Source organism: Delphinapterus leucas, chromosome 20, assembly GCF_059928025.1.
Source record: "Delphinapterus leucas isolate spDelLeu-1000000601 "Yukka" chromosome 20, BTC_Dleu_Yukka2, whole genome shotgun sequence".
Taxonomy (NCBI): domain Eukaryota; kingdom Metazoa; phylum Chordata; class Mammalia; order Artiodactyla; family Monodontidae; genus Delphinapterus; species Delphinapterus leucas.
In genome coordinates this window covers 15,885,179-15,897,571 of record NC_143148.1, presented here as the reverse complement: position 1 = coordinate 15,897,571, position 12,393 = coordinate 15,885,179, and the positions used below count along the sequence as shown (strand labels likewise).

At 50.0% G+C, this 12,393-nt stretch overlaps 2 protein-coding genes across 10 annotated transcripts in view; one reads left to right on the top strand and one right to left on the bottom strand.

The window, feature by feature from the left end:
- Positions 1-72: 72 nt before the first annotated feature.
- Positions 73-10,802, bottom strand: THAP8 (THAP domain containing 8). 4 transcript variants are annotated; one of them, XM_022586415.3, is made up of 4 exons: positions 10,653-10,802; positions 2,924-3,116; positions 2,370-2,762; positions 73-603 (listed from the first exon to the last, which is right to left on the bottom strand). In XM_022586415.3, the coding sequence occupies exons 1-4, from the start codon at positions 10,733-10,735 to the stop codon at positions 523-525; spliced, it is 750 nt and encodes a 249-aa protein (XP_022442123.2). In that variant the 5' UTR covers positions 10,736-10,802; the 3' UTR covers positions 73-522. The 4 variants fall into 4 exon arrangements, with proteins under 4 accessions (XP_022442123.2, XP_022442121.2, XP_022442124.2 ...); XM_022586413.3 differs by having other exon boundaries at positions 74-679; XM_022586416.3 differs by lacking the exon at positions 10,653-10,802 and adding an exon at positions 9,819-10,583 and having other exon boundaries at positions 74-679.
- The window catches only part of WDR62 (WD repeat domain 62), a 45,718-nt gene continuing 44,025 nt past the window's right edge, over positions 10,701-12,393 (top strand). For 4 of the 6 annotated variants that reach the window (XM_089902222.1, XM_022586231.3, XM_022586232.3 and 1 more), the window contains exon 1: positions 10,703-11,613. In XM_089902222.1, the coding sequence (XP_089758348.1) occupies positions 11,437-11,613 (177 nt within the window). In that variant the 5' untranslated portion in view covers positions 10,703-11,436. Of the gene's footprint in view, positions 11,614-12,393 lie in introns of all 6 variants that reach the window. The other 2 variants (XM_089902224.1, XM_089902221.1) reach the window with 2 other exon arrangements.

Below are 12,393 nucleotides of genomic sequence, written 5' to 3'. Positions count from 1 at the left end.
GCTCCTTCTCATCATCAGGTGTCTGCTCAAACACTGTCTCCTTAGAGAGTCCTCCCTCCCACCCAGCCCATTACATTTTCATTCAGTCTTTATGGCACTTATCACAACCTGAAATTATACTGTTTACTAGTTCATCTTCTGCTCAAGCAGAAAGTGAGCACCACGAGGACAGGACTTTTGTCAGCTGTGTTCACTGCTGTATCCCCAGCTTGGCACCAGCCTTGGCAAAGGGTACAAGGGGCTCTTCAGAACCAGGTACAACTCTCTCCAAACAAACAACCCTTGCTCTGCTCTGAGAATGTTTTACTGACCGCAAAGATTGAAGGTGGGGTTGGGACCTGGTTCCCAGGGTAATCACTGCTGACAGGGGTCTTGGGCCCAGGTCAGCCCTAAGGTTCAAGGGGTCCCTAGGAGGAGGTGGTGGGAGTCAGGGCCCTGAGGGAGGCACTGCTATGCCCCAGGCATGAGTCATGGGGCTGGGCCAAGCCCACGTTTGATGCGTCTCTCTTCCTCTGTCTTCTGTCATCTGTCCTGGTCCTTATGCACTGGGAGTCTGAGTGTCCAGGAGCTCAGGCTTGGCGTCCAGGGTGGGAGGTGCAGGACCTTGGGCAAGGACCACAGCTATGTCAGGCCCTCCACAGATGATGGTGAAGGCTTGGGACTCCTCAGGTCCAGGGAGCTGGGCCATCCCAGGCAAAGAAGTAGTAGAGATGGAGGACACAGGGGAATGAGGGGAGTGAGGGGAGGGAAGGAGGGAAGGAAAAAGTGGGGGCAGGGGGAGAAATGGTGAGGAACAGGGAGGTAGAGGTGGGAGGGGGGTGTCAGGAGACAGAGAGAGATATGGGCAGAGAGAGATGTGAGAACCAGAGAGACATTCATGAGGGTATAAAGAGGTATGGGGAAACAGGGAGAGAGATGTGGGGGAAGAGAGACACGGAGAGACAGATATGGGGGGTGGGAGAAATGTAGGTGCAGGGAGACAGGGATATGGATATGGGGGATAAAGATGCAGATGAAGAGAGACATGGGAAGTGGGGAGATAGATGTGATGACAGAGACATGGGGGCAGAAAGACAAAGATGAATGTGGGAGAGAAGAGAGACATGGGAAGTGGGGAGATAGATGGGATGACAGAGACATGGGGGCAGAAAGACAAAGATGAATGTGGGAGAGAAAGGAAGAGGTTGAGAGACAGGGATGGAATGGGGACAGGGGAGACAGAGAGAGACACTGTCAGCCCAGGGGCCCTGGCAGGCTCCATGAAGAGCCGCAGGCCTGAGTCTGAGTTATGTCCTTGCCCCCACCCCCACCCCCTCGTATGTCCCTCTTGTGCTCCAGCATGGTTCAGGCCACAGTCTCAAACATGAAGCCTCCGGGGACAGCCACTGCAGCTCTAGCTGACTGCTACTATCTGGGGATGCGAACCCAGTGCTGCTAGATCTGCTGAGCCTTCAGGAAAGACCAGAAAATATTTTACAGCATTACTGAGGCCAAAAGAATAATATCTGTGGGCCAGGCCCAACCCACTGGCTGTCAGGTTGAGACACCTTAGCTACAGAGGTACCTCAGGGGCTTTCTGAAACCCCCTCCCACCTCCCTTGTCCAGGCAGGAACAAGGGCCCTGGAACCTCAAGCTTGACCCTGGGGTTTTAAGCAGGAAAAAGGCCTGGTCAAATTTTGATTTTTAAAGACATGGTCCCCTTGGGAATTCCTTGGTGGTGCAGTGGTTAGGACTCTGTGCTTCCACTGCAGGGGGCACGGATTCGATCCCTGGTCGGGGAACTAAGACCTCACAAGCCGCGTGGCGTGGCCAAATAAAAAAAGACATGATCCCCTCCACTCCCCACGCCAGAAAATACTCAGCAGTAAAACATAGGGGCAAAAGGGCCTTAGATAGGGCCTGGGAGACTCTAGTATAGAGTTGGAAACTCAAGCTCTATAGGGGCCAGGCAGGGAGTGCTCCCACAGAGGAGCACAGGCCTCCTCTGGGGCCAGACACCCAGGTTTGAATCCTGGCTCTGCAACTTACTGACTGCCTGGCTTTGGGCAAGTTACTGGACCACTCTGTGCTTCAGTTTTTTCATATGGAAAATGGGGACAAGAGCAGTTTCAATATCAAGGTCATAGTGAGTTTTCGATAAGTTATTTACTCTGTGTCTAGAAGAGAGTAAGGGCTGCTTAAATATTATAATATTATTAATAAATGGAGCAGCCACTATTCAGCTCCCACCGATAGTTGCTTGGCATTGCCAGACTGATTTTTTTCAAGCCAGAAATTTGGAAACACGGGTGAAATGTTCTGACTTTCAACTCTGGACTCTAGTTTAGCCGAAAGCACACCCACTGTGTGGGCCAGGCAGAGCACTCACCGCGCGCAGCCGGCCCCGGTGCGCCGGCGCCAGCAGGCTCTCCGCGCGCAGCTGCTTCGCCAGCTGTTCCAGAGCCCGCAGCCGCGCCTGGTGCCGCTCGTGGCGCCGCTGGAGCCTCCGCACCCGCCGCTGCAGCGCTCCCAGCGCCGCGCCCAGCCCGGGCCAGGGGTGCTGGGCCGACACTCCAGGGCGCGGCCCCGTGGGAACCGGCGGAAGCGGCAGGGGAGTCAGGAACACGGTGCCTGGGACCTCGGGGCCCCCGGATGCTGGTCCCAACACCACAAGCTGTACGGGGCCAGGGGCCGGGACGGCTGGACCAGGGGACAGGGACGTGGCTTCCTGCGGAGTTGGAGGCACGACTGGTTTCTCGGTGCTTCGGGAATTCGTCTGCCTCTGGAAGACAAGGCAAGGGATGGGGGATCGAGGACATCAGGGCCGGACTCCAAGGAAAATTCCTCAGGAGTGGAGGGCTGAGAGTCAGCCTGCAGGAGGGACCTCCCTCAGAGGGGAGGGCGGGGGATCAGACTCCAGCAATGGGACTCTCCTGAGCTCACCTTGGCGGGCGGCGCTCCGGAGAAGATGGAGGGCACAGCATCTGGCCGCAGGTAGCGCACGCCCCAGCGCCACTGGAAGCAAGAGGGGGCGAAGTGCTCGCTGCACAGGTGCTGGTGGCAGCTAGGCACCCAGTGCTCACACCCCATGTGCCTCAGCCAGGCCTGCAGCCGGGGGCCATCCTTCAGGGGGAACCTGCCGGGGGGCGGGGTCAGCGAGATCAGGTCCAACCCCACCCCTCCATGAGGATATGCACACCCAGAGGTCCCTGAGCTCCAAACCTCTGCCTCCCCTGGGCCAGAATCTGGCCCTGCCTCCCAACCAGGCTCTCAACCTCCTACTCACATCCAGTTCTTCAGGCTCCACCTTTTAAACACCCAGCATCAGCCCACCTCTCCCACCTCCGCTGACCCTCGCATCCAGCCTCCAGCCTCCCCTGGCTGGGTTTTTGCAACAGTCTCCTTCCTGGTCTCTTTACCCACTGTCACTCTCCCTTCCCCTCCAGTCTGTTCCTCCATATGAATCCCAGGAGGCAGTTTACAGAATTGGACAAATCTAGATTGTGGGAGATCCCATATTCATGGGGGTTGGGGTGGGATTATAGATTAAAAGAGATTTAAGAAACATCAGTCCAAAGGCAGATGTGGACTTTGTCTGCAACAAGCCATTCTGTAAAAAGACATTTTAATACAATTGGGGGAAACTGAACATGAATTGGGTATTAGATGATTGTAAGAAGTTAATTTTGCTAGGTGTGATAATTATATTGGTTTAACCTTCTAAATAGTCATCTGTTGGAAAAATATTCTGAAATATTTATGGATAAAAGACCTAATGTCTGGAATTTACTTTAAAATACTGCATTAAAGATGTACATGGGAGGAAGGTGGATGAAAAACATTAGCAAAATGTTGACAACTGGTGTAAATGAGTGATAGATGCACGAGGATTCATTTAAACAACTCTATTTTTTGTGTATGCTTGAAAATATGTTAAAAAGTTTTTAAACAACTTAACAACAACAAATAACCCGATTAAAAAAATGGGCAAAGGGGGCTTCCCTGGTGGCGCAGTTGTTGAGAGTCCGCCTGCCGATGCAGGGGACGTGGGTTTGTGCCCCGGTCCGGGAAGATCCCACATGCCGCGGAGCGGCTAGGCCCATGAACCATGGCCACTGAGCCTGCGCGTCCAGAGCCTGTGCTCTGCAACGGGAGAGGCCACAACAGTGAGAGGTCCGCGTACCACAAAAAAAAAAAAAAAAAAAATGGGCAAGGGACTTGAATAGACATTTCTCCAAAGAAGATACAAATGGCCAACCAGCATATGAAAAGATGCTCAACATCATTTATCATCAGGAAAATGCCAAACAAAACCACAAGATATCACCTCATAACCATTAGAATGACTACTATACAAAAACAAACAAACACAAAATAACAAGTGTTGGCAAGGAGGAGCAGAAACTGGAATGCTGTGCACAGCTGGTGGGAATGTAAAATGGAGCAGCCTCTATGTATGGCTGTTCCTCAAAAAATTGAAAATAGAATTACCATATGATCCAACAATCCCTCTTCTGGATACACACCCCCTAAAAATTGAAAGCAGAGTCTCGAAGAGATATGCGCATACTCATGTGCATAATAGCATTATTTACAATAGCCAAAAGTGGGAAGAAACCCAAGGGTCCATCAACAAATGGATTAGCAAAAGGTGGTATATACATACAATGAAATATTATTCAGCCTTAAAAAGGAAAGAAATTCTGACACATACTATAACATGGATGAATCTTGAGTACATTACGGTAAGTGAAATAAACCAGTCACAAAAAACCCAAATACTGTATGATTCCACTTATATGGGGTATCTAAAGTAGTCAAATTCAAAGAAACAGAAAGTAGAACGGTGGTTGCCAGGGGCTGGGGGGAGGGGGAGGGAAATTGGGAATTCTTGTTCAATGGGTATAGAGTTTCAGTTTGGCAAGATGGAGAAGTTCTGGAGGGACTTCCCTGGTGGTGCAGTGGTTAAGAATCTGCCTACCGATGCAGGGGACATGGGTTCGATCCCTGGTCCGGGAAGATCCCACATGCCACGGAGCAACTAAGCGCGTGCGCCACAGCTACTGAGCCTGCACTCTAGAGCCCACGAGCCACAACTACTGAGCCTGCGTGCTACAACTACTGAAGCCCGTGTGCCTAGAGCCCGTGCTCTGCAACAAGAGAAGCCACTGCTCGCCGCAGCTAGAGAAATCCTGCGCATGGCAATGAAGACCCAATGCAGCCAAAAATAAATAAATAAATTTTTTTAAAAAAAAGAAAGAAAAAGTTCTGGAGATTGGTTGCTCAACAATGTGAACATGCTTAATACTACTGAATTTAAAGATGGTTAAGAGGGGAGATTTTACGTTATGTGTATTTTACCACAATTAAAATTTTTTTTAATTTTAAAGTTATTTTTTTTAATGAATTAAATAAAAGCTTTCCCGGTGGGAGTGGATAGGGATTATCTGATAAAGCACCCTCTACAGGCGCCCAACGACTTCTGTGTCCATAAGAAGTAGTGCCACCCGTTAACTGGTGCCACTGTCCCCAACGTCTCTTTTTGCCCTCTTTTATAGCAATTCACTTTCTATTTAGACCTTGGTTCAAGACTGTCCACAATAAAGACCTCACTTCCCAGCTTCATTTGCAGCTAGAGGTGGCCACATGATTAAGCTCCGGCCAGTTTGTTCTGTGGGAGCTGCCAGAAACTGTGAAACGTTAAAGGCTTATTTTAAGCTGCTAAATGTTGGGATAGTTTGTTATGCAGCATTAGATAACTAATACAGTCAGTCATCCACATCCCACCTTCACAATGTCTTCCATATCTGTGACTTTTTTTTTTTTGCGGTACACGGGCCTCTCACCGTTGTGGCCTCTCCCGCTGCGGAGCACAGGCTCCGGACGCGCAAGCTCAGCAGCCATGGCTCACGGGGCCAGCCGCTCCGCGGCATGTGGGATCTTCCCGGACCGGGGCACGAACCGGCAGGCGGACTCTCAACCACTGCGCCACCAGGGAAACCCTGTGACATTATTTACTTAATATTTTTCTTAAAATTGACCAACTTAAGTATTAAATGAAGATACCTAAAAGAGAAACTTTAAACCACAATTGAAAATGGAATACCAGTATCAATTCCATAAATAGGAGTTAACCATAAAAACATCTGATACCTTTACTTGCTCAGGGCTATAAGGCCTGCTCTCTCTTTGTTAAAAAGGAAGAGTAAGGAGTGTTAGAGGGTGGGGGACAATCCCATCCATAGGAGACAGGACAAATAAACTCAGGCATATGCACACAAAAGAATACCATGCAGCTCTAAAATAGGCTGAAGGCACTGTATGAACTGATATGCTATTGTCAGGCATACATTATGTGAAAAAAGCAAGGTTCCAAATAGAGTATATCAGCTTTTAGTAATTGTGGCAGCCTGAATAACGGTCCCCCAAAAGACATCCATGTCCTAATCCCCGGAGCCTATGAATATTGCATTTCATGACAAAGGATGTGATTAAGTTAAGGATCTTGAGATGGGGAAAATTATCCTCTACATCATCCAGGTTGGCCCTAAAAGCAGTTGCAAGTATTCTTATAAGAGGGAAGCAGAAGAACATATTACCACAGATAAAAGAGGAGACGCAATGTGACGACAGAAGCAGAGATTGGAGTGATGTGGCCAAAAGCCAAGGAATGCCTGTGGACACCAGAAACTGGAAGATGCAAGGAACAGATTTTCTCCTAGAGCCTCCTGGGGGATGCAGCCCTGCTGACACCTTGATTTTTGGCCCAGTAAAACCGATCTGGATTGTGAGAGAATAATTCCTATTGTTTTAAGCCACCAGGAGTTTGTAACAGCAGCCATAGGAAACTAACAAAGTAATAAAGGGGGAAACAAGAACGTATGTTCAGATTTGCTTGTATTTGCATAAAGAAACACTGGGAAAGACACGTAAGAAAGTAAAGAGGCCACCAGTGGGGAGGAGGTGGATGGGATGGACAGAGGTTGTTGGTGGGGAGCAAAGGAAGGCTTCTCAGGCGAAAGGCAGACAGAGAGGGAAGTGGGGGATAGCTGGTGAATGAGGACAGAAGGGCTGACTCAGAGGAGAGCGTGGCATCCAAAGAGCAGAACCCCAGGGCACAGAGCCAGGAACTCTGGCCGATGCAGTTCCTTCACCCTCAATCTGAGATCCAAGTGTTCTCACCAGCCTCCTTCTGCCTGGACACGAACATGAAATCCCTTGTACCAGCACTTCCCACCTGCTCCTGGGCAGAGACTGCCAACTGATTACTCCACGTCCACCCTCTTCTTCCTTACTAACAAACTCCAACTTATTTGAGGCCATAATGTGCCCTGTTAGACGACTGTCTCCCAGGTTCCTTTGCAGTAGGTGGGCCATGTAACTAAGTTCTGGCCAATACTTTCATGTTGGGTGAGACATCTAGGATGGTACCTTAAATGTGAGAGGGTTCTCAAATGGAATCAGAAGCAGCTCAAGGCGCAAAGGAGGAAAGTAATATCATAGAAAACCTCTTCCTAATTTGGTCTTGTTTTTATTCTCTTTTGTTCCTCTAGATGGCAACATTTATGTTAGGAAATGTCCCTCTCTAAAATTCTACCTTAAGTGCAGAGCCAGTGTCCTCCTTTTTTTATAGAATATTTTAGTCTTGTTGGCCATTCTATCTACAGCACTGCTAGGAGTTCTTCTTTTCTTCCTTACTAACATAACTCAGAATGTCTTCAGGGTGGTTAACTGCCCATCAAAAGACTACATTTCCCAGGCTCCTTTGCAGTTTTGGGGGGGTGACCAATGATGAAGAACCTGCCGTTGGGTGGGATTTCTGAGGCTTTGTAAAGGGGACCAGCTCAGTTTAGAGTTGTGTCTCTTTTGCTCTTCGCCCCTTCTCTTTTCTCCCTACCAGAAATGGTTGGGCATGATGGCTGAGGTACTTGGCAGCCACTGGATGGATATGAAAGATGGGACCCTCATCCCTGATGATTGTGGAACTGTCACACCAGCGCTCATCTGCCAACCTCTATACTTGCTTCATGTGAGAGAAAAATAAACCTTGCGGTAAACTGTATTATTGTTCAAGACATTTTCTGCCCTTTCCCACACGAAGATACACATTTCCACTCTACTGACCTGACGCTTGCCATAGACTTGCTGTGGCCAAAGAAGTAAAAGTGATATGGGCCACTTCTAAATATGCAATTTACCAGGAGCCATTGGGTGATTCTCCCCACTTTCTCTTTTCCCCTCCCACAAGACCAACAATATTCCAGGTAGGGGAGGCTCCTTCAGCCTGAATCCCCAATTAAGATACAGTAGAGAAGGGCCACAAATGGCCGACAAAGGACATTAGTGTGAGTGAGGAATAAACCTTTGTTGTGGTAAGCCCCTGAGATTCTGTGAGTTTGTTACTGTAGCATAACCTAACCACGCTGATTCCTATAGACCCCATAATTTGGTAAAGCCACTATTATTTCAGGACTTTGTTACTGCCAGACAGATGCAATTCCTACCTGTGAGACACCTCCCCCTGCCATGAGAGATGACTGTCATTTGTTCCTGAAAGGGCCTAAATCACAACTAATGAATGTTTCCTTTGGCACCCAGGCAGGAATTTTGAGTTACTTCCTAGCAGCCACTTCCCTCAGTGTTTCACCTTGTTCCTTCCTAACATCCATGCCCTCTCTTGAATCTCCTTTGGAGACTGCTCCTCACCAAACTCTTAGCTAAATGGCTTCTTCAAGAGTGACTCAGGGATGGACCTTGAGGTGGGAATGGGTCAGCCTGTGTGAGGAACAGCCTGGCAGCCACTGGTGGGATTTAAACAACACAGGCATGAACTGATTTTTATACGGTCGCCTGGCTGCTATGCACAGTTCTCACTGTTCTCCTTATTATTATGTGTGAAGCACTTAGAACACTTACCTGGCATACAGTAAGTGCTCTTTAACCAAGTTATTATTGTCATCGCTGTAAGGGAAGCAAGCGTAGAAGTAGGGAGACCAGCAAGCATCTATCCCAGCGTCTCATTAAGAAATGATGGGGACTTCCCTGGCGGTCCAACGGGTAAGACTCCGCACTCCCAATGCAGGGGGCCCGGGTTCGACCCCTGGTCAGAGAACTAGATCCCACATGCATGCCACAATTAGGAAGTCCACATGCTGCAACTAAGAAGTCCGCGTGCCATAAGTAAAGATCCCACATGCCACAACTAAATATCCCGCATGCTGCAACTAAGACCCAGCACAGCCAAAACAAAGAAAGAAAGAAAGAAATATTAAAAAAAAAAAAGAAAGAAAGAAATGATGGCAGCCTGGGCTATGCTGTGACAGCAGAGGTGATAAGAAGTGGTCAGACTAGGAATGTGGTGGGTTTTCTTTCTTTCCTTATTTCCTAATAGTTTAGCGAGGATTCTGCCATTTGCATTTACAACTGTATTGCCAAGGAGTTAGGGCTTTTGTTGTGATTGCTGCAGGATGGGACTGTTTTGGAGGGTAGAGTCAAAGGATGGATTAATGGACTAGATTGGGGGCAGTGGTGCTGAAGAAGAGAAAGGATCAACTTGTGTCCTCAGTTCTTTAGTGATTGACCCCGCACCTATCCATGAGCTCTGTCAGGGCAGGAACAAGATCTGTCAGGGTCCTTTGTGTCCAGCAGGAGCTTACTTACTACAGGAGACGCTCGGAGTTGCTGACTTAATAAACGATGTCAGAGTGATATATATTAAAAAGCAAGTCTGGACATACTGATTTAGGTTCAAAGACTCCTCTGTCCTCCTCCTCCCCTGAACCAGGGTCCCTCAAGGGATAGCTGGGACATGGCATTCTGAGTTTCCTGAGGAGCCCACCTGAAATGCATTCATCGAATTCATCCAACAAATATTTACATGCTGCGGAGCGGCTGGGCCCGTGAGCCATGGCCGCTGAGCCTGCGCGTCCGGAGCCTGTGCTCCACAACGGGAGAGGCCACAACAGTAAGAGGCCCGCGTACCGAAAAAAAAAAAGAAGGGGACTTTTGTCACTTTACATCTGCAACACGGCCTGAGAAAAATATAGAAAATTTTTTTCCTATTAACTCTTCAGCTAGCTTTTCCCGTGTCTGTCATTCCAGCCAAATAAATAAGAGAGCAGGTTTTTTGTTGTTATTGGGTTTTTTTTGTTTTACAGTTCAAGCTAATTTTTACTTTCTCAAGTGTGAGAAAAGAGAAGAAGTAAAGATGACTCTAAGCGTTTCTAGCCTGAAAGACGGTAAGGATGGAAAGCTATTAACTAGGATAATAAAGGATATGGGAGGTTTTAGGAGAGACAAAATCAGGGGCTTGGTTTCGGATGTTTTGAGTTTGAGATGCCTCAAATCCGTGGGGACGGCTAGTGGGCAACTGTAGGCTCTTTCTGAGCCTGGACCAACCTCACTTCTGTCTACACGGCCCTCCCATTCCTCCGCTCGCCCCGTTCACTACCTGCAGTTAATCGTCTACCCCTGCTGTTTCACACATCTGCACCTTTACATGTGCGGTGTCTACTGTTAGTGAAACACTGGGAACACGGTCTCTTCAACCTGCTAACCCTGCTTCCAGATACCGGTAAGATGGACTAGATCCCCCGCACTGCCGCATTTACCCTCGGGCCCGCCCCCACAGGGCCCCGCCTCCCTGCAAGCCCCGCCCCTCGCTTGTGCTCACTTGTAGAAGCTCACCGGGCGGTTGTCCGCGCCCAGTTGGCCCGCATTGTTGGAGCAGTTCGGAGCCCGGCAGTACTTGGGCATGGCTGTCCAACCCAACTGGGTTTTGCCCGGTCTGAAGACGCACTTTGGTCCTCGCCGGGCGCCGCCGAACCCCGCCCCGCCCGCGCGCTTGCAGCGTGCCTGACGTAAGGGGCCTCGTCACGTGCCTGCGTACTGCGCGCCAGGCCGTGTTACCACAGCTACGCCCTCATCACGTGGCAAATAGAGACAAGCGAGAATGTGTGCGCAGAGCCGGCTCTTAGCCACCCGGACCTCATCACCTGATGGGGGAGAGGTGGCGTCAAGGCATTTCTGAGTCTGCGCCAACTCTTCAGTCTTTTTCGGCTCCACCCTACGCTTACATCCGGGCGACTGCCACTGCGCGGATAGTCGCCCTTGGGTGAGGGTGGGGGGGCAGCAAAAAGCGAGGCGAGGAGGCTTTGGCATTAGCTTCGTAAAAGTTAAAACCTGATATTTATTGAATGACGAAAACACAGACGGGATTTAAAAAAAACTCCACAACGCTCGATCAAGTATCAAGCTGAGGAGCCGTGGCTCCACCCTGCCAGACCCTCCGCTCCGACTCTTAGCTCTCATTGGTCAAAAGCGCCTCCTGGCAACCCTGAGATTGGCCAGACCGGCAGCCGGCCGCGTCCAATGGGCGGCGGCGCCGGCTTTCCCGCGGCCGTTCGCTGTTCGGTGGCAGTTGAGGAGTGTAACGGTCGCCGGGCTCCGGAGTGACGATGGCGGCCTTGGGGCCCGGAGGCTACGCGCGGAACGATGCAGTCGAGAAGTTGCCATCCATCATGGCGGGAGTTCCGGCGCGGAGGGCCCAGTCCTCCCCGCCCCCCGTTCTACCGCTCTGCCTCCGGCGGCGGACGAGACTCTCGGCGGCGCCCGAGGACACGGTGCAGAACCGGGTGAGGAGCTGCTTGCCTTGCCCATCTCAGTTCCAGGTTCCCCTGGGTCTCCCTTGGTCCCGCCCTTAGATCTTTGGCCCCGCCTCTCAGCCCCCGGTTGGTACCCCCTCTAGTTGCTCTCTGACCCGACTAGTCCTCTAAACCCCGCCCCCTTAGCCAAGGCTCATCCCACTGCCCGGTCTCCTCCTCTCTCGGGTAGTGCCCGTTGTTCCTACTCCCACTTCTCAAACCCGGGCCCCACCCTTAGCCCTTGGAGCGTTGCCGGGGTTCCTCCCTGGCGTTGTACCTTGGAGCGCATTTTAGTTTTGCTAATCACCTCCTAGTTCTGTTTATCCCTTTAGTTACCTTTAGATGTATCTCTAGGCCACTTTTGTATCCTTCCACTTTTGTTGACCTCACCCCCCTCTTGGTCTTTAGGGTCTCTACCAGGGTTCAGTCCCGAGTCCTACTTGTTCCAACTCTTCCTCAGCTCTAGCCTGCCTTCCTTCATCCGCTGCCTTCTCTTTCCTTCTCCTTTACCAAGGTGGGATTCTTAGTCCATATTGCCACCCTAAATTATGGACAGGATGTGAGTAATATTTGTAAAATCTCAGCAGCACTGCCGGAGGTAGGGAGACGGCGTGTGGAACAGTTCCTTAAATCCTGAGACACAGAAACAAAGATTTTAGAGTAGGTAGAAGAAATTCCAGTAGCACAGCAGCAATTTAAAAAATCGTTTTCCAACTCCCTGAGCTGCAAAGTCTGTTTTTATAAAATGGAGATAACGATAACCATGGTGTT